The 19,903-nt window shown below is 41.3% G+C and overlaps 1 protein-coding gene across 1 annotated transcript; it reads left to right on the top strand.

Moving 5' to 3' along the window:
- The first annotated feature begins 1,707 nt into the window (after nucleotides 1-1,707).
- Nucleotides 1,708-12,166, top strand: NDUFB2 (NADH:ubiquinone oxidoreductase subunit B2). The gene is made up of 4 exons (XM_060108321.1): nucleotides 1,708-1,862; nucleotides 7,159-7,303; nucleotides 8,550-8,648; nucleotides 10,828-12,166. Exons 1-3 carry the CDS (start codon nucleotides 1,765-1,767, stop codon nucleotides 8,622-8,624), a joined length of 318 nt encoding a protein of 105 aa, XP_059964304.1. The 5' UTR covers nucleotides 1,708-1,764; the 3' UTR covers nucleotides 8,625-8,648; nucleotides 10,828-12,166.
- Nucleotides 12,167-19,903: the final 7,737 nt, after the last annotated feature.

Raw genomic sequence — 19,903 nt, forward strand, 5'->3', positions numbered from 1 at the left:
ATGGAAAGCCCTGTCCTCCCAATTCGTGAATTTCCTATCTTAGTGATTTGTATATGTCACTAGGAAGGGTAAGCGGTGAATGGTAGCCCAGAGAAAGCCACACTATTGCATGTCAGCTGGGAAGTCAACTTGCACCCAGAAAATAGTAAATTCTTTCCTATAATTTATATACTTAGAAGTTAGGAGGGCAGGAAAAGGCAGGGTGTGGGGGGGATGAGTCCTACAGGGCCAGAGGTCAGTCAATAAGTTCTTCAGAAGGGCATCATAGTAATCATAGCTTTATGTAAGCCTCTCTCTAGGGAGAGGGGTTTCCAGTTACAGGGCACATGGAGGCCCATATCTTGCCACAGAAGTAGTGTCAGTTATATTCAATGCACTCAAATCCCTAAATTCAGGTCTATATTTCTCTCCATAAGTTTCCTATTTTTCATGCTTAAGACTCAGTGTGAAGTCTTCAGTGCTTGGCAGGTGATCCATTTCAAATCGAAATCTCCAAGGTGTGAGGCTGGCAGGTTAAGTTTATAATTTAATCAAATCTGGAAGTTCTTAGGAAAACCATAACCCATAAGTGAGGACCTTAAGAATTTGAGGGGACTTCCCTGGTGGCGCAGTGGTTGGGAGTCCGCCTGCCTATGCAGGGGACACGGGTTCGAGCCCTGGTGAGGGAAGACCCCACATGCCGCGGAGAACTAAGCCCGTGCACCACAACTACTGAAGCCCGCGCGCCTAGAGCCCGTGCTCCGCAACAAGAGAAGCCCGTGTACCGCAACGAAGACTAGCCCCCGCTCGCTGCAGCTAGAGAAAGCCCGCGCGCAGCAATGAAGATCCAACGCAGCCAAAAATAAATAAGTTAAATAAATAAATAAAAAAAAAAGAACTTGGGTCCTGGGGGGAGGGGTGTCTACAGAAGTTTGGAGTTTGTCCAGGACTTAATAGAAGGCAAATATTAAGAGACAAAAGCCAAGAATCCAGGGCTGGCTCAGGATCAAGGAGGCGTAAATTGGAGGCCTGCTAAAACGCAGATTCCTTGGCCCTACTCCAGACGTAATATCTGGGGTCGGGCTCCTCAGGGGGTTCTGATACCACCAGTCCAGGTGCTGACATTTGGGAACCACTGGGTTGGTAATCAAGTTCAAGTTTGCAGAACAACACAACCATGAAGGCTTTAAAGAAACCGTTGAGGCTTTGCAGGCAAGAAGAGTACAGTGGACTAGCTTTGGGAAGGACATACTGTTTCAGAAAGGATGTGGCCGCCTAACACGGTCTGGAAGGGTAGTTAATTCAGGAGAGCAGGCAGGGAGGCGGGTCCAGGTCGGGTAACAGCATCTAGATAAGCACCGGTAAGGAGGAGCGAGCTCAGTTTCAGGGTTAAGTTTCTTAGCGCCCGCGTAACGAAGAGGGGCTCCTGAAGCGGAGCGCCGAGGCGCGGCACGCCCATCCGGGGGCTCCACCTAGCCGAGTTCTCCAGGGCCGTCTACACCATTCGCCTTTCAGAGGCGCCTCCTGACCATCACAGCCACGGCGAGCCGGGTCCCTCCGTGCGGAGGGCGAGCTCAGCTAGCAGCAGTCCCACGGTCCTCACAGCTGGGAATGGCCTCCGACACTAATTTGAGGCGGGAACTCCTGCTTCCCCGCCCGCCTCCGTACTTCCCCTTCCGGGAGATGGGCGGGGCGACGCCATTGACGTCACTGGGCGGTGCGCCAAAAGTAAGTGACGTGAGGCGGCGGTGCGGCCTGGGGATTGCTGTCCGAACGCGAGCTGGTATGTCGGCTTTGACGCGTCTAGCGCCTTTAGCGCGCGTTGGAGGCCACTTCTTCAGGGGCCGCCGCGTGCGGGCGGCTGGAGGCGCTGGAGTCCGTCAGTGAGTATTGCCTGTGGCGGGGGCTTCGCTTGCATCTAACGAAAAGTGCCACTCTTCCGGACGCCCTCACCTTGACGCCGAGCACCACGGGCAGATCGGGTCTCTAGCGACCTCCACCCCGAGGCATGCTGGGACTCGTAGTCTGACGGCGTGATTCAGGGGCCCGGGAGAGCTCTGCTCGCTCGGCAGGTTGAAGTGTGTTTCGGGCGGGCCCTGCCCCAGCGGGAGCCTGCCCTCGGGAAGTTGACAGTTGAAAGTGGAGACGGCTGGAGCTAATCTGGAAGCGAGAGCAGGAGTTGGGGAGGCGAGGGCGTTGCGGGCAGAGGAAATCACCTGTACGGTGTAGTTTGAAGCGTCAAGTTCGAGGCAAGGTGACACAGGAGACCTTGGGAAGTAGGGAAGGAATGGTAGAGAGTCCTCATTCCTGGCTCAGGGGTTTCGAACACAGGCGATAATCGGTCGTTGAGAGGTTTTAATCAGACGTCATGCGGCCAGATTTTAATTCTGAAAAATTACTGTGGTTGCAGACTAGAGAATTAGTTCTTTAAGGCACGGGCGTAGAGGCAATCACCCATAGAGAGTGCCGAAGGGTGGGAAGAGAAGAGAGCCAAAAGTGGACGCTTGGGCAATATCTGAATTTTTTTTTTTTTTTTTTTTTTTTTTTCGGTACGCGGGCCTCTCACTGTTGTGGCCTCTCCCGTTGCGGAGCACAGGCTCCGGACGCGCAGGCTCAGCGGCCATGGCTCATGGGCCCAGCCGCTCCGCGGCATGTGGGATCTTCCCGGACCGGGGCACGAACCCGTGCCCCCTGCATCGGCAGGCGGACTCTGAACCACAGCGCCACCAGGGAAGCCCCGGAATTTTTCTTTTTAAGTATTTGTTAGAGCAGTTTTAAGTTCACATAAAAATTGAGTGTAAGGTCCCGAGATTTCCCATAAATCCCCTGACCCGCACGTGCATAGCTTTCTCCATAATCAACATACCCAACCTGAGCGGTACATTTGTTACAGTTGATGAGCCTACACTGACATATTATTATCACCCAAAGCCCCATACTATAGAGTTCACCTTTGCAACACCAGAATTTAGAGAGTGAGCAAAAGCAGAGTCACCCATGATGTAGCCCAAGAAACCGGCTGGAGAGCATAGTGCTGGGATGCCAAGGGAGGGCACGTCTACCAAAAAGGAGTTGGTATTGCAGAGAGGTTCAGTAAGAGCAGGACTGAAAGTAGTACATTGGAATTCTCCAAGTAATGGGCCAGGCCCCTTACACCATGATCTACACTTCACCAAGAGGCAGTGCAGAGTAGTGGTTAAAAGCAGGATTCAGCCCCCAGAGTGCCTCTGTTCAAATCTCATCTCTGCCACACTCTTGCTGTATGAGCTTGGAAAAGTTTCATGATCTCTTAATAACTCAGTTTTCTCACCCATATAATGGGGATAATAATGTTGACTTCCAGGTAAGTAAATGAATAACAAATCTCTAAAACGTTTTGAGAGCTGCTGATGCCTACTAAGGATCATACAAGTATTGTTTAACTGTTATTATTAGGGAACTGAGACCAGGAAAATTAAAGGAGTGACTTGTCTAAAGCCATGTGTCTATTAAGGATACGGAACTGGGACAGGTGTGGGGTGGCGAGAAGGAAAAGGCATGTGTGACCTGAGCAAGGACAGAGATGGAGAGCCACCGACAATAGCCCTTGACCTGCATGGGAAGACTAGGGGGTGTTCCTCTTCACCGAGGTCTTGGTACTTCCGTAACACACCGTATTTCACAGTACGTGAATACTTAAGTCAGTAGGTTTTCTGGAGAGTCTTTCTAGGTGCTGGGGATAGAGCAGAATACAAGAAAGATAATGGAGCTTACATTCTGGGGAGAGGACACAACAAGTAGAAAAGAACATGTTTAGGTATTATTAAGTGGCATGAAGGAAATAAAACGGGATTAATCTAGAGAGTGTCTGGGGTTAGTGGGTGGGTTATTATACTTAGGATGATGTGGGAATGCAGGCCTGAGAGTTTGATTTGAACTAAGACCTAAGTGATGAGTAGTCAGCCATGCAAAAATGCCAGGAAGAGCTTCTCAGACGAAGGAGACAGCAAGTGAAAAGGTTCTGAGTGCTGATAATGGGCAAACAAGCTGGTGAGGGGACAGTGGTAGAGAGACAAGCAGGGCCCCGATTAGGGTGGGCCTTGTAGGACGAGGCCTTATTCTAAGAATGATGGCAGGCTGTTGGCTTTAAGCAGGAAAGTAATATGATCTGGTTTATGTTTTTACACTTTTTTTTATTGCATTTTATTTTTCTTTTTTGAATTTATTTTTTAATACAGCAGGTTCTTATTATCTGTTTTATACATATTAGTGTATATATGTCAACCCCAATCTCCCAATTCATCCTTTGTTTATGTTTTAAAAAGGTAACTTTCACGGAGAGTTATGGTGCTTTCTTTTTTTTTTTTTTTTTTTAACTTGACACTTAAAAATCCTGGGTTGGAACAGCCATTATTTCTTTGGATATTGTTTCTTCCCCATTCTGTTTTCTTCTTATAGGACACGAATTAGGCATATGTTGGGTTTTCTCATCCTTCTAACCTCTTTTCATATTTTTTAGCTGTGTCTAATCCTGGCTTTAATCCTTTTTATTTCAGATGATTACATTTTATTTCTAGAAATTCTGTTGTTTCAAACTCGATCTTTATAGTTTCTTGTTCCTTGCTCTTAATTTCAAACTTTTATTTAAAAATAACGTGTTTTCTGGGCTTCCCTGGTGGCGCAGTGGTTGAGAGTCTGCCTGCCAATGCAGGGGACACGGGTTCGAGCCCTGGTCTGGGAAGATCCCACATGCCGCGGAGCTGCTGGGCCCGTGAGCCACAATTACTGAGCCTGCGCGTCTGGAGCCTGTGCTCTGCAACAAGAGAGGCCGCGATAGTGAGAGGCCCGCGCGCGCACTGCGATGAAGAGTGGCCCCCGCTTGCCACAACTAGAGAGGGCCCTCGCGCAGAAACGAAGACCCAACACAGCCATAAATAAATAAATAAATTAATTAAAAAATAATAATAACGTGTTTTCTGTATTATAAATTGTAGTTATCCATTTTTCAAGTCTTGTATATTTGATACAGCTGTCTGTTGTTTTGCTGATTCTCATAGTGTCTTATTTCCTTGTAATTTTTGACTGTGAGCTTTTCCTGGAACTTTTATCTGTCAGAATTCTTTGAGGTCTTGCTTCTCAAGGGTTCAGAGAATCCAAGACCACTTTAAATTCTTGGGTTGAGCTTCTCTTGGACCATAATGTCCAAAACCCAGGTAGTGTGAATTTGGGTGCAAACCCACCTGAGGACTGGCTACTGGTAACAAATTCCTGTTCCCTTCCCTTCCCTGGCAGGTTTATGTCCCATTCACTCTTACATTGTGGGGCTGCAGCTTTCTTCAGGGGTCTAGTAATTAGACTTCTCATCTTGGGTGGGCCCCAGGCTTCTCCTGTCTCCCACAGCTGTCCAGGTAGAGGGTCACAGAGTCTGGGGAACAGCAGAAACCCTCAGGGCAAAGGCCAGCTTCAGCACTCATGTAGTTTCCAGGTCTTGTTTTAACTTGGGTTTTGCCCTTGGTAGATTCCTTTCTTTTGTGTCTGGTCAATGATTTATTAAAAAAAAAAAAATCTCAACTACTATTGTAGTTGTTTCAAGTTGGAGGGTTGTTCAGCTTGTCTAGTTTGCCATAGTGCAGTTAACAACCTGTCTTGGAACATAACATTAGATGTTTGTGGAATCTTTATATTCCTTAATCATGGCAATTGTTATGTCATCCATTCCTTTTCTCTAATTGCAGTGTTTCAAATTTTGTTCAAAAAGATTTCCATCTTACAGTCAGTGATCCACTTATTTCAAGTCATAGTTAAAACATGTCACTCTAGCAGTAATTAAATGTGGGGAGTTTCTGGGAATGGGTTTAAACTATAATTCTCAAATCTTATTTTAAATGAGTTTAACTGATGGGTACTTATTACTAGACTATATCCAAAACCTATCAAAGAGGAAGCCTGTTGTCACAATATATTGAATTCCCACCCCCATGGTTTATTTATATAATGTATCTATATGCAGATAGATCCTGAATAGATACTGTTAAATATAATTGGCATACAGAAACAGTATGATAAATTCAGGGTGTAAAGCAGTGATGCTTGACGGAAACTTTTTTTTACTTATTTATTTTTATTTTTGGCTGTGTTGGGTCTTCGTTGCTGCACGCGGGCTTCCTCTAGTTGTGGCGCATGGGGGCTACTCTTCATTACGGTGTGCAGGCTTCTCATTGCGGTGGCTTCTCTTGTTGCGGAGCACGGGCTCTAGGCGCACGGGCTTCAGTAGTTGTGGCACGTGGGCTCAGTAGTTGTGGCTCGTGGTCTCTAGAGCGCAGGCTCAGTAGTTGTGGTGCGTGGGCTTAGTTGCTCTGCGGCATGTGGTATATTCCCAGACCAGGGTTCGAACCTGTGTCCCCCTGCATTGGCAGGCGGATTCTTAACCACTGCACCACTAGGGAAGTCCCTCTCTTTAAATTTTCTATATCCATTTGTATGTAATAGCATACATATAGCTGCTGAATAGGACTTGAAAGTAGCCCCATTAAGTACAAATTCTATTATTTGAATTAGATTCAACCTGTAATAATTACAGTCCGACTGAATAAAATGAGAATAGCTCGTATGGATTATATTCCACACCTTGTCAACAGTATCTAAATGAAAACACAAAAACGAGAAAAACTTGTTCAAACTTACTATTTAAGACTCTTTGCTTTGCTCAGTGCTTTTGGCTTATTAAAAAGGATCTGCTGAGTCCTCTTTTCCATAAAGTGGTCTTTTAATAAAGATTGTAATAATGCAGAGGACATACTTTGCCTTTGAAATAGATGGCTAACCAGACAAAATAAATTTGATTTGTTTTTCTGGATAAGCTAGTGACTTACTACTACAGGTTTATGATTCCTTAATCAAAACCCTTGGGGCCAGTACCCCATAATCAGCACATTCATATTTCTGGTGTAAAATACATGAATATTCACTAAATGAAAATCATAATTAGCCTCTTGTCAATTCAGGCCAGTTTTCGCTGCTGCACAAGTTTAAAGCAGGCTTCTGAAAAAGGAGTATTTCGAGGGATTGTGGAGCACTGCCATTCTGCAATTCGTGGAGGAGATGAGAAAGGTTCAGTTTCTGGACGTAACTCAAAGTTTTGGATGAGTTCATACTTTGAAGATATAGCAAGCTGCTTAACATTTTCGTTTTGTCATGTAGTGCTGGTGGAGGTGTGCATATCCAGCCCCAGTACAGACAGTTTCCCCAGCTGACCAGATCCCAGGTGATCAAGGCAGAGTTCTTCAGTGCAACCATGTGGTTCTGGATTCTCTGGCGCTTTTGGCATGACTCAGATGCCGTGCTGGTAAGTGCAGGAGAATAATTCTTGTCCTTCTTTGGGTGTGGGGAGGGAAGATCTCTTAATAGCTTTACCTTGTTTCTTTTTTCTGTTTGTAGACTGTTTTTCAACCTGGATGTATCTCTTCACCACATTGTCCTTATGTATATGCAGGAATCCTTTTATTTTATGAAACATATTGTCTCTGACCTTTTCCACTCAGGGATGTATTACATGTAGGTGGCCCATGTCTTACAGTTTCTGTTTGGTGGCCATATTTGGAAGGGAGACTATAGAAGCTAATTCTCTTACTTTCCAAGCTAGGGTAGGGGTTCATCAGCAGGTTAAGTTTCACAGTTAAATGCCTTTAAATGATAAGTGTTATTTAGTCTGTCCAGAGGCCCAAGGCAGCCAGGTTGAGGTGGGATGGATGTGGGCTAATTTCCCTCAGGAGCGAAGTTAGTTACTGGTGACTTTCTAACATGTCATTGGCCTCAAAAGGAGCTTTTAATCACATTTGCACAGATGCTTCTCTAGGAAATTACACCTTTAAGCCATTGAAATCCATGCTTATTGATCCAGAATACTTCGAATTTTAGTAAATTTGTTTTTTTTTTAGGATAGGGAAAAATCTTAAATTTATACAGTGAGTTCTAGAAGCATCAGGTTGATTAATATCCCACTTCTCTTACAATTTCTCTGTGCCCTTGTCACCCAGTAAGGAGCTGCATGGTGTCTGTGGCAGCACATAGACACCTTTATCTCACTGTAGGTCAGCTGTCAGGATTATTGTGTGGCTGTCTGGCGTGAGATAATGATGCAGCCGCATATGCCCTAGATCAGGATAGACAAGGAATGAGTCCACCTGGGGCTTCCAAATCTCCCAGCAGGAATGACAGGACAGTTCGAGACCTTATGTTTTGTCAGGGATTCAAGAGATTGTTGTGACACGGGGTATCTTTGAAATCTGTTGTCTCCGTACCGCCCATGCTCCATCACAAACACATACTCAAATGCTGACTCAGGCCAGTAGCTCCAAAATGGCCAGGCTTTTAAAATTCAGGCCACAGCTCATTTTGAACAGATTGAAGAATAGCTGGACCATCAGATAGTTGAAGGAGAATTTGTTCCTGTGGTATGTCAAGGATTTTTTTTTAATCACTTTTTTTTTTCAAGATTTCTTTTCAAATGTAACCAGTTGTATGGAGTGTAGATTCTTTTCGTTGCGTGAAGTATAGATTCATGAACTTTTTTTTTAATTGGTTGTCATTAGGGTCACTTTCCATATCCAGATCCTTCCCAGTGGACGGATGAAGAATTAGGTATCCTTCCTGATGATGAAGACTGAAAATGTAGACTCAACTCTTTCCAAGTGGGTATACCCCAAGTTTCTTTTTAAAGTTATATTTAACTTTTGTCAATAAACATGTTTTGACTTTGCACCTATGATGGTCTCAAAGAAACAGTGCATTTTATAACAGCATGAAGAACAGTTAACACACCATGTCTAATTTCTGCCTTTGGTATTTTCACATTTGCTGTCATTCTGCCCCCGTTTCACCATACACACTTTTAGTCTCATCTTCCTTTTCATGTTTTGCTATGTTACAGTTTAGGGTCCCATTTATCTATCTATTGATCAAAGAGTTTTTAAGCACCAACAATGCACAGGGCTTAAAGTGATGGACAAGATAGATACGGAGCTTGTTTGTAGTTGCAAAAATACAGTGTTCTACCCTCAGCGTTTTAATGGAAAATTCGAGCATATGGGAATGTTACAATATGGAATCCCATGGAATTAACTCTTTAAACAGTAAAAGGCTGTGGCCCTTGCATTTTCCAAATCAGGAAGTCAGAGAGTTTTTCTTTCAAAAGGAAGATACTAGGAGGAGTTCCTTTCCTCACAAATCCCTCAGGGATGAAGACATTCTCATTTAATATGATTTTAAATTAATCACTGCATGGATAATAGACCTAAAAATAAAACCCAAACTCTTAAAGCTTCTAAAAGAAAGCACAGGAGAGTATCTTCATAATCTTAAGGCATACAAAAAACTTTTGGAGAAAACACAAAAGCACTGATGTAAGAAAAAACTTGATAAATTTGATTTAGCCTAATCAAAAATTTCTGCTATCAAAAGACACCATTAAGGAAATAAATATATAAGCCACTAATTGGGAAAAAATACAGCATATATATCCAACAAAGGGCTTGTATCTAGTATATGTAAAGAACCTCTATAATCAACAAATTAGATGAACAACCCAATTAAAAAAATGGGCAAAGGCCTTGAGCAGATACTTCACAAAAGAAGATATATGAATGGCCAATAATCACATGAAAAAAGGCCCTTAATATCATTAATCACCAGGGAAATGCAAATTAAAACTACAATAAGTTATCATTTGTACCCACTAGAAAGACTGACAGCTTTAAATGTTGGTGACAATGTGGAGCAGCTGGAATATTTGCCAGTAAGAACGTAAAAAGGTACAACAATTTTGTAGAATTATTTGGCAGTTTCTAATGAAGGTAAACACATATATCCTAGGATTCAACGACTTTATTCCTAGGCATTTAGTCAAGAGAAATGAAAATATATGGCCATCTGTACAAAATTTTTCTTAGCAATTTTTTTCTTAGTATCTCCAAACTAGACCTAATTGTACATCAGTGAGAGAATGGATAAACGTATTACAGTATATTCATTCAATTGAGTAATAATTCAGCAATTAAAAATAACAAGTTACAAGACATTTAGGTAAATCTCAAAATCATCATATTAAGCAAAAAGAGTTACTTAAAAGCACTAATAATGAATAATTCCATTTATATGAAGTCTGCGAACTGGTGATACTCATCTATAGAGGTAGGGTGGGGGGTTGGGGTTATGTGGGTACATACAGTTGTCAGAATTCGTTGAACTAGACCTTTAATATCTGCGCATTTTAACTTTAATTACACCACAATAAAAATGTAAAACAAAAAAATTAACCATTGCACATTAATAATTGCCATCATTCAAAATACCTTGGAAATTGTTTTAAAGGATGGGAAGCATTAAGAGACAGTTAAGTGTTCCCATTAAATCTTATACTACTAGTATTGCTGTTATTTTAATTCGAAGGAGCTTATTGACAGGAAAATTACAGCAGTTTTGTGTATATGGGGGCAGGTGGTGGTGGGGCAAACAGTGAAGCTGTTTTATAGCTCGTTTCCTGTCACTGGCTTTCCTATGGACAAGAGTCCTTACCAGGCCTTACAACGTCCTTACCAGGCCTCTTGTTTCCCCAGTGTTAACGGGTCTGCCAGCACTAGCCTCTTCCTATCTTCTTACATATTTTCCAGTATTCCTGTACACAGTCATTAACATTTTAATGGCTAGACTGTAATCCCTTTGAGAAATCTGCAAGGTGATTTGACTCTTCTGCAAGGCGACTCCCATGACTGGTGCTCAATGAATGCTTGAATAACTGAATGAACAAGCATGATGGATTTGAATTATTGAAAATAAAAGTTCTTAGAGCTTTTCACTTTTGTTTCCTTGCAGGAGCCAGGTGAGAATTTCAAGAAGTTACAGACACCATATTGTATATTAAGTTGTAAATTAAAGTTCTGGTCAAGAATGAGGAACTGAGTTATGGATGTTTCTGATCATGACAACCACCGTTTATGGATTATTTCCTGTGCTCCCAACTGCTGTGCTAACTGGTTATAGCCCTTTTGGTGGGTCTTCTTGGGTACCCCGTGGCGTTGATAGATAAGCCTCAGTGCCATTTATCAGTGAAGACATCGAGGTTCAAGGAGCTGAAGTAACTTGCTTAGGGTCACACACTGATGATTGACGACATTAGGTCTGACCCCACGCTTACCTACAGTGCCCTGCTGCCTGCCTGCTTGGCAGATGTCTTAGTCGTATGTACGCTGACAGTTTATGTGAAACTCTTGCCATTTCTCTACTGCTAGTGTATTCTTGCCCAAGTATACAGAGGTTAGAAGTCGGTGTGGTCCATCTGTTGTGTTTATGTATCTCTCGTGGGCTGGGCATTGTGTTGAGTCACCATTTGTGGAACTCTTAAGGCACACGTCTAACTAGGAATTCTTAGGGGCCAGAGGAGTGCGAGATAAGGGTGAAATAGGATGATGCCGTTTTTCAAAAATTTGTTTCAAAGCACTTTTCAACCTTCTGTAGCATCACAATTCTGAGAGGAGGTAGGACAGAATTTTCTTCTATCTACCGATAAAAATATGCAGTAGAGTGGCTTAATGACTTGCCCAGAAGCATAACTATTCATATTTTTAATTTAGGTTTTGGCTACCTAGGTGTTGGGAATACCATGCTAAACAAGACAGATGAGAACGTAGATTTTAGGAAGGGCAGACAAGTAGTTAAGTGAGATTTACTCATTGCTGTGAAGGAAATAACATTGGGTGCTGGAGATGGTTGATGCTGATCTTTTCGGTGGGCGGGGAAGACATCTGAGCTGAAACCTGAACAAGTAGCAGGAACCAGTTGTGCGGGGTCTGAAGGAAGAGTGCCCCAGGGACAAGGAGTAGCGAGAGGGAGGAGAGGGTGGGACTAGATGAGATTAATAGGTCATGACTGCAGGTTTAGATTTTATGTTAAGTGCAGCGAGAAAGCTTCTGACAGGCTCTAGGCAGGGGGTGGTCCAATTCGAGTTCCTAGTTCTTAGGTTTTTCACCCCCCACTTTGGTTCTCCCCAGGTGTCAGAGTGGGCATAATGGCAGCAAACGCTAAGTGGAACAGTTTCACCCTCCCCCCGCCAGCTCCAGCAGTCCTGAGCCTGTTGCACAGGGTGTCTGAGGCTCCCCCTGGCTTTGTGTTTACTCACCTGATAAATATTTATGGTCTTTAAACGACCAGTGGATCTCTGTGTACTTTGTAGGTTTCATTTTTTTGTTGTTCTCCACTGCCGCCGCCCCCGCCCCGACCAATCGATGAAAGTTGTTTTGGGAAGGAATACAGTCTGTAACAGTGAACTCAAGTAGGATAATCCCATTAGCTTTTTTCCTTAGAAATCAATCAGAGTTGCTTGACTTGAATTAAAAGATAACTTTAAAACTAGCAGTCTTCTAAAATTGGCCAATGTGGCCTCCACATGCTGGATCCTCTTTTCCGTACCTGGGCTGTGAAATCAGTTTGCACTGATGCAGAAATTGTCCCGGCCTAAGGAATAGGCCTCCACCCTCCTCACATTCTTTCCATTTTATAGATGAGTAAGTGGAGCTGTAGATAGGTAACTTACCCAAGATACAAGTTAAGAGAACTGAGGTTCAAATCCTGGTTGTCTGGCTGTAGGTCTCAGTGAGGTAGATGGTGTTTACACCATCTTTTTGATCATGACCTACCTACTCTAAGAAGTAATTTTACATTGTGACCTAGTGTGTGTGTGTGTGTATGTATACATACGTACATAAATGATACAAAAGTTTTATGAAAACTTACGTTACATTTTCTTTTATATTCTATTCTACATTTAAAAAAATGGTTGAGACTGATTTTACTACCCACTAATGGGTTTCAACCTGCAGTTTGAAAAACTGGCACAGTGCTTGAAGAACTCAGGCCCTGGAGCCAAACTTGCTTGGTCTGACTCATAGTTCTACCATTTATTTACTTGCTGTGAGTTTGGGCAGACTACTTATTTGAACTGTGCCTCAATATCCTCATTTGTAAAATGGATTAAATAGATTAAATGAGTTAGCACATAAAGCCCTCAGAACTGCATCTGGAATGAAGGAATGGAAGCAACTATTATTTCTAGACCATTGGGTCTAAGCTAAGTTTATAGTGACCCTTGAATCCTGGATTGATTTTTATAGAAAAGCCTCCATATGGAGATAAACTGTAAACATTATTTCAGCAGATGCGGTACCACCCCTCTCCTCTGCCTAAAGCAAGACAGACATTTAGGATGACCCTTCCTTCCTTCCTATTGAGTAGCTAAAAGTACATTCTAAGTCAGTTTTAGTGTGTAGCCTGGTAGATGGACAGATGTACCTTCATAAATGGAAAGGTAGGCAGTGAAAGAATTATTGACGGCAACAGAGAATATCAAGTGTCAAATTTTAACATACAAATTTGTAAGTTTAAGTTTACTAAGTTTCCTATGGAAACTTCCTATGTCAACACAACTGATTACCTAATAAAGTTATGAGACCAGGGAGGTACTGTGTAAGGAAACCTGTTGTGCCTGTTCTGGGAAGGTACAGAAGTCATCTTGGTTCCACTTGCCTCTAGAACTATTCTGTAGAAGAGGTTGACCCGGGTACCTTTTGCCACCAGTCTCATCAGGAGCTTCAGCAGGACATCAGTGTACAGTTGAGGAAATGGGAGCTGCCCGAGCTGGTACTGACCTGCCTCAGCAACTGGGCCTTTACCTTTTATCACCTACGTGAGCAGTGGGCTTGCTTGACTGGAGAAGACAGAAGGAGCAAGTGGAATACACCTGGCACAATATCCCTTTCTAGCTACAAACTCAATGTCATGGAGTCAACACCTATTTCTATCCAAATTTCACTGCAGCCATCATCACAACCACAACAAAATTTTATACATACAGTATATATAAAATGCATAGTAGTGATCTTGGAAACCAAAGTCCTGACTGAGTCCTGGCTACGTGAGCCTAGGGAAGTCATCCCTGGGGATTCATATTCAGTAGCTGATGAGGGGACCATGAAATCTTTAAGGCTGAACCATATAAACTTTTTGGCCGTGCCTCACAGCTTGCGGGATCTTAGTTCCCCAACCAGGGATTGAACCTGGGCCCCCTGCAGTGGAAGTGCAGAGTTCTAACCACTGGATTGCCAGGGAAGTCCCTAAACCATGTAATCTTTAAGAACTCTTTTGGCTCTAACATTTTACGAGTCTAGGAGAACTACAGAGCCCAGACAGTAGGCCCAAAATTTCAGAAGAGCTAGTATGGTAGGGTTCTTTATAATAGAATTTTATCACAATAATTAAAGGATTCATAATTCTGGACTAAATTTTAAGGAAAACTTATAGAATAATGCATTAAGAAATGAATCCACAATTACCCTACTGTAATCATGTATGAAGGTTATTTAAAAATGAGTTTCAGTAATTATTACAGAATTACATTTTTCAGATGAGAAAGCTGCAGTTCAGAGAAAATACTTGTCTCAACAGCATTTTACGATTCGCTGGAGAGGCATGAAGACCAGAAACCAGATTCCTCAAATATGTACCATCTTGAGGACCTTTCTGTTTATATTTTTCTCAGACATAGGGTTTCCAGGTAAAGTCTTAAAATTGTTTACCTCTCTTCTGGAAACTGCCTGGTAATATGACATAGCCTTGATGATATTCTAGGTGTCTTTCAAGCTTTATGAAATCAAATGCATAAAATCAACTCATGGGGGAAGGTAGCCAGCATTAAAAAAAAATGTAAAACAGGAGTGCATAGTTTCAAATACATGTATTTGTGTGTATGTGTTCCTATAGAAAATGTATTACTGAAAGTTGTGTCAAAAAAGTTTGAAAGATAACCAAAGTTCAGGAAAGGGAACTTCTACAGACTACTACTTAAATGACTCTATTACAGCACACACTTCATTTGAACCACTGGAGGGGAACAGTCAGATCACAGCATCATAAAATGCCTGAGGATAATCACCAACACCAGACAAAAAACTCTCTACTACAAGAGTGTAGCCGGTGCAATGTACTAGGTATTCATCTTGACAATTTACTTTTATATATTTCTCATGTAAGTACCTCTGCCCACCAAGCAGTAACTGGAAACAATGTACACTTCTTGGTCCCTCCACTGCCTGACAGAACTGACCGTCAAAAGCCCTACTTCCCTTATTGAATGGGACAGTGCTAGAAAAATGATCTTGATAAAGACTTCTCCATGCAGTCAATCTTTATTATAGCAGTATTCGCATATTCACATCAAGTACATAGAACTTTTTTGCCTTTTATATAGTACAGAGTTTTTAAATAACTTTACACAGAAATAAATTTCTTCAATCTGAATTTCAGCTACCTTTTTAAATTCTCCATGCTTTCTATCCAAACTGAACAATATTTTCCATTGTACAAATTTACATGAGAAAAACTCCAAAATACAAATGAAAGGACCTGAGCAGGAAAGAGAACCCAAAGTATCAAGAAGCGGGGATGGGAAAGAATTGAAAAAAAAAAAATTCAAGCAAACACTGAGGATTAAGGGACAAGAGGGAAACATCATCCATTTGACTGAAAATAAATGTCTTTTTTTATGAATTGAAAAATAAGCTTTAAAAATATTTACTCCTTTGTAATTTTCACAAAGCAGGTATAGAGAGGTCTGTGGACAATTAAAAAGTCCCCATCCTTCCACTGGGCACACCCCAGACTCCATGAGAACCTTTTCAATGCTTGTGCGGAACTGAAGTGAACTAAACCCAAACCTCTGGCAGCAAGAGAGGAGAGGAATGTGAATGTGAATCGCCATAAGGTTTGGAGTAAACCAGGGGCCATTAACTCACTGCACTTAAAACATGAAGGATTTCCCTTTCCTCTCTCTTACAGAAGAATTGTCCTCAAACCAAGAAATAAGTGAAAGGTAGGCGGGGGGGGGGGGGGCGGATTTCCTTTTTCTTGGTCCAAACCAAAGAGCAATCATAACTACTAAACAGAATTCAAAGGGACATATGTTAAACAGTTAATTTAAATCTCCTCATAGTTGTACACTCCTATTTTAGAAGAAACAGCAATTGCTGAGTGAGGAAAGGGTCAGAGTGTACAACAAATGAATGAGCTATGTCACTGTGATAGAGTCCTTCAAATCAGGCGATATGAAGGCCAAGCCGGGACTATAACCTGTGGCATGGCCAAAGGAAACACAGAGGACCCAACAAAGGCGTTTTCAAATGAAGGAGGGAAAATTTACAGCATACACACATACACACCCCTGTATGTAAACTAACATAACATGAAGATAAATAAGACATAAAGGTTAGCCATTTATGTTGGTAATTAACATGAATAAAAAGGCATTATATGTTTACATAGCTGGTTTTAATCAGCTACAGAACACAGGCAAATGTATTAGGAAGGAATGATTTCTTAAAAAACCCGTTCACAGCTTAGAATAAAAAGCACACTTATTGCACTCTTACATTTTAGTTCAGGTAATTATAGTTTATTTCCCACCCTCACATCAATTCTTCCCTACCCCTAGACTTACTCCCATACCCTCCCCCCTCCCATTTTGGTCCATTTTGTCTACACCTGTGCCTAGACTGTGAGCTTTGTTGCTTATGCTAGTCTGACGTTTCCTCTTATGTAACACATACTCCACCAAAACACAAGTGGGTTAAAAAAAAGCTTAACACACAAATGTAACACAATAATTCTCAAAACAAAACCAACTTACTAAGCAACTTGCTCATAAGCCCTATCTCCACTCCTGTAAACAGAACACTTCCTCTGCTCTATCTCTTCAGTGAATTTCATGCCCGATTCCCTACATAGACTCTGTGATGAGAACCAGCCACTCGTGGGTGCTGGGCAATGTGCTCAGCCTGCCAGGAGAAGCAGATGCTTTGCACAAATCTTTTTTTTTATGCTAACATGAATAAACGTATTTTAGTTCTTTGTTTTCAAAGACTACTTCAACCTACAGAATTCTTAAAAAAAGCATCACAAAAAAACTCAGATACACTCACTGGCTGTGTCCTCATGCACAACTGGTTATATCATTGTAATTAGTCAAAACTGCTAAATAAAAGTAAACATTTTAATGAAATTGATTTAGTAATTAATAAGACTAAGTTAACAGTTGGGTGAGGGGGTCAAAAGGTTAAAAAAAGTATTACAAGAACAACAGTTGAAATTGTGGATACTGAAATAAAAGATACACTCAATCAATTTTTTGAGGTAGAGACTAACCACCCCTAAGCGTTCTAAAATAAACCAGTTACCTTAATTTAAGATTTTAGGACTTATGTTTCTGTCCTCTGCTACCTTAAAAACACCTGATAGAAACTGTTAATTGCCACAACTGGCAAAATTTAGGACTGAAATTCAATTTAAATGTTTTCCCAAACAGAAGTGAAAATTGATTATCTTCAAACAACAAAACAAAGCTTACTCTCTAGTGTACTAATAAAACAAAAATCTTACCAGTATTTTCAATTTACCAGAGCTAGCAACATGGAATATGAGTACACTGGCCACTTCATTCTCCTCTGGCGGCCAATATACAATCAGGCAGAGATGCTACTGCACCCCTCGGGTGCTCAACAACCTATGGGCATTAGTAATACTCCTTAGTGAAACGTCTAGAGAACTTGCTGAAGCCTTTCTTGGGGGTGGCGAGGAATCAAGATACTAGAAGCACACCATGGAGTGTGTCCAGTCCACAGCCGCCAGCCATACGTCCCCTCATAGAGGAGCCCTTGGAGATTCCACCTGGCCCCCAGAGCATCTTGAACAGCATTAGCAAGACAGTCCCACTTAATCTGCAAACGAATCCTGAGAGGCAAGTTTATATTTCAAACTCTGGAAAATCAGTGTCTAGGTTAGCAGCAGTACTATGGGAACTGAGAAAATCAAATTCTGTCCTCTGTGTTAATTTCACCCTTCTCACTAGTTAATACATATGACTGCTGCCCAGCATATAGTACTTCAACCCTAAACTAGAGCAATTTCTTAAAATGTCTGTCAAACATTCCTGTTATATAAAAGTTCCATGCTTTGAAGAACCTACGGGAGTAGAAAAAGTTTCTCTAGAAATGTCACTGAATTATGATTTCGACCTATTTGCTCTATGTGATAAATATATCTGACTATACTAGGGATTATGTGCTTTAAAAAAATAATTTTGTTCACTGAAAATTTACCTGTGTGTTTTCTCATTTTTTTTAAACATGATTTTGGCTATAAACTCTTTAGTGCATTTATCTTTGCAGTCTAAATTGCGCGCTAAAAAATATTAACACAGTTGAGTTAGACCAGGGTGGCTGCTCTCTTCACAAATCACTGATTTCTGCTAAAATTTTAGCTTTTTTATTGCATCATGAAGGCACAGTAAGATCATTTGGCAAATTGTCAAGGTATTTTTCTAGAGCCTTACCTACACCATTTCAATGTATGACCTGTAAGCTATTTGCTGTTTATACTCACAGTAAACTTTCCATGTCTGGCTATGTTTTTTTTGTTTGTTTTGCTTTTTAATAGTCTAATGGTTGAAATTGCTAGTCTCAAAGTGCTGATATTCTAGCACAAAGAATGCCAATTTGGACAAAGAAGAGAAACTTGCAAAATGGGTCATCATTCTACCCTCTGAACTGGGCAGTCTCTCTACAGGAGCATCTGTGCATGTGACGAAGCTGCGGCTAACTCATTATGAAGATGTACTGTCTTGCTAAGCCTACCGAAAATTAAAATTATATCACTGTTAGTGAAGTGTTACCATTAACTATTTAATTTCATGCAACCGATATAAGGTTAAAAATTCTGAAACGTACCCCTAAACAGATTCTGGCACCACTTTCAACAACATTCAGATACTCTGAGCTACATTTTTCAGTATTACTGCTTAAATGTATAATGCCCTTTAGGACAAAATGAAAAGGCTCAAATACAAGTACACATAAAAGTTAAAATCTTAAATCATCTTCATGTTCTAGAGCTCCTGACTTTTCATATTTTAAAATAAATAACTATTCATTACCTCATTCTGAGGAGGTAGTTTGAAGAGGTCACCTGAACCCTGCAATGTGTTTCAAAGTAAAGCTAAATGAGGTGTGCACAAGGCTGGAGAGGTGAATGTACAGGAAGGGCAGGTGAGATCTGAGGAGGGGTGTGCAGCAGTTCCAAAATTGCCTGATGAGTAAAAGGTAACATTGTGTGATAAAGAGCTGTGACCGCACCAAACAAGAGTTTAGGAAATATTTACAAAGTTTCAGGTTGACAGTGTTGAAGTCTTGGATCTTTATTACTAGGTAACTGCTCTTTCTTCTCCAACACTGACATAAATATAACACGTATACTAAAGTATATGGGATTTTATCTTCTAGCTTGCCTTAGCATGTCCCACCAGATCGCAAACACAACCAGGGATTGGATGTTAAGGAACCAGAATTTGACAGCGAGACAGAATATTCTTTTAAGAGTGCACTTAAGTACAAATGATTACAGTGGATTTTCTATTCACAAATCCCCTTTATAAATTACTTTTTGGTCAATATTATTTCAGTGGTAAAAGTTTAGACTCTAGACTAGTTTAATGATGAAAAAGTCCATCCGGAATACTACATACTTTAAAACAATCTTTTATGGTTACTCTGAAATTTTTCAGAAGGTGTCACCTCTCCTTATCCAAAATAAAACACACTACAGAAGGCACTGCAGCCGCCTTACAGGAAAGACAGATAAGTACAGCCTTACAAGCTTGTCAGTAAAGCAGCCACATAATATCGATACAAACTACTCATAAAGTGCACTGCACAACAAACAAGGAGTTCTCCCCTTGTATTTTCTTAGGAGCTCAAGTCTATCTGTAGTCTAAGCATCAAAAAAAGCATGTAAAACTCAGGGGAAATTCCTTTTCCATGCCATTTGTAAACTAGAGAAAAAGCATTTAATG

Source organism: Mesoplodon densirostris, chromosome 9 (assembly GCF_025265405.1).
Source record: "Mesoplodon densirostris isolate mMesDen1 chromosome 9, mMesDen1 primary haplotype, whole genome shotgun sequence".
Classification (NCBI taxonomy): Eukaryota; Metazoa; Chordata; class Mammalia; order Artiodactyla; family Ziphiidae; genus Mesoplodon; species Mesoplodon densirostris.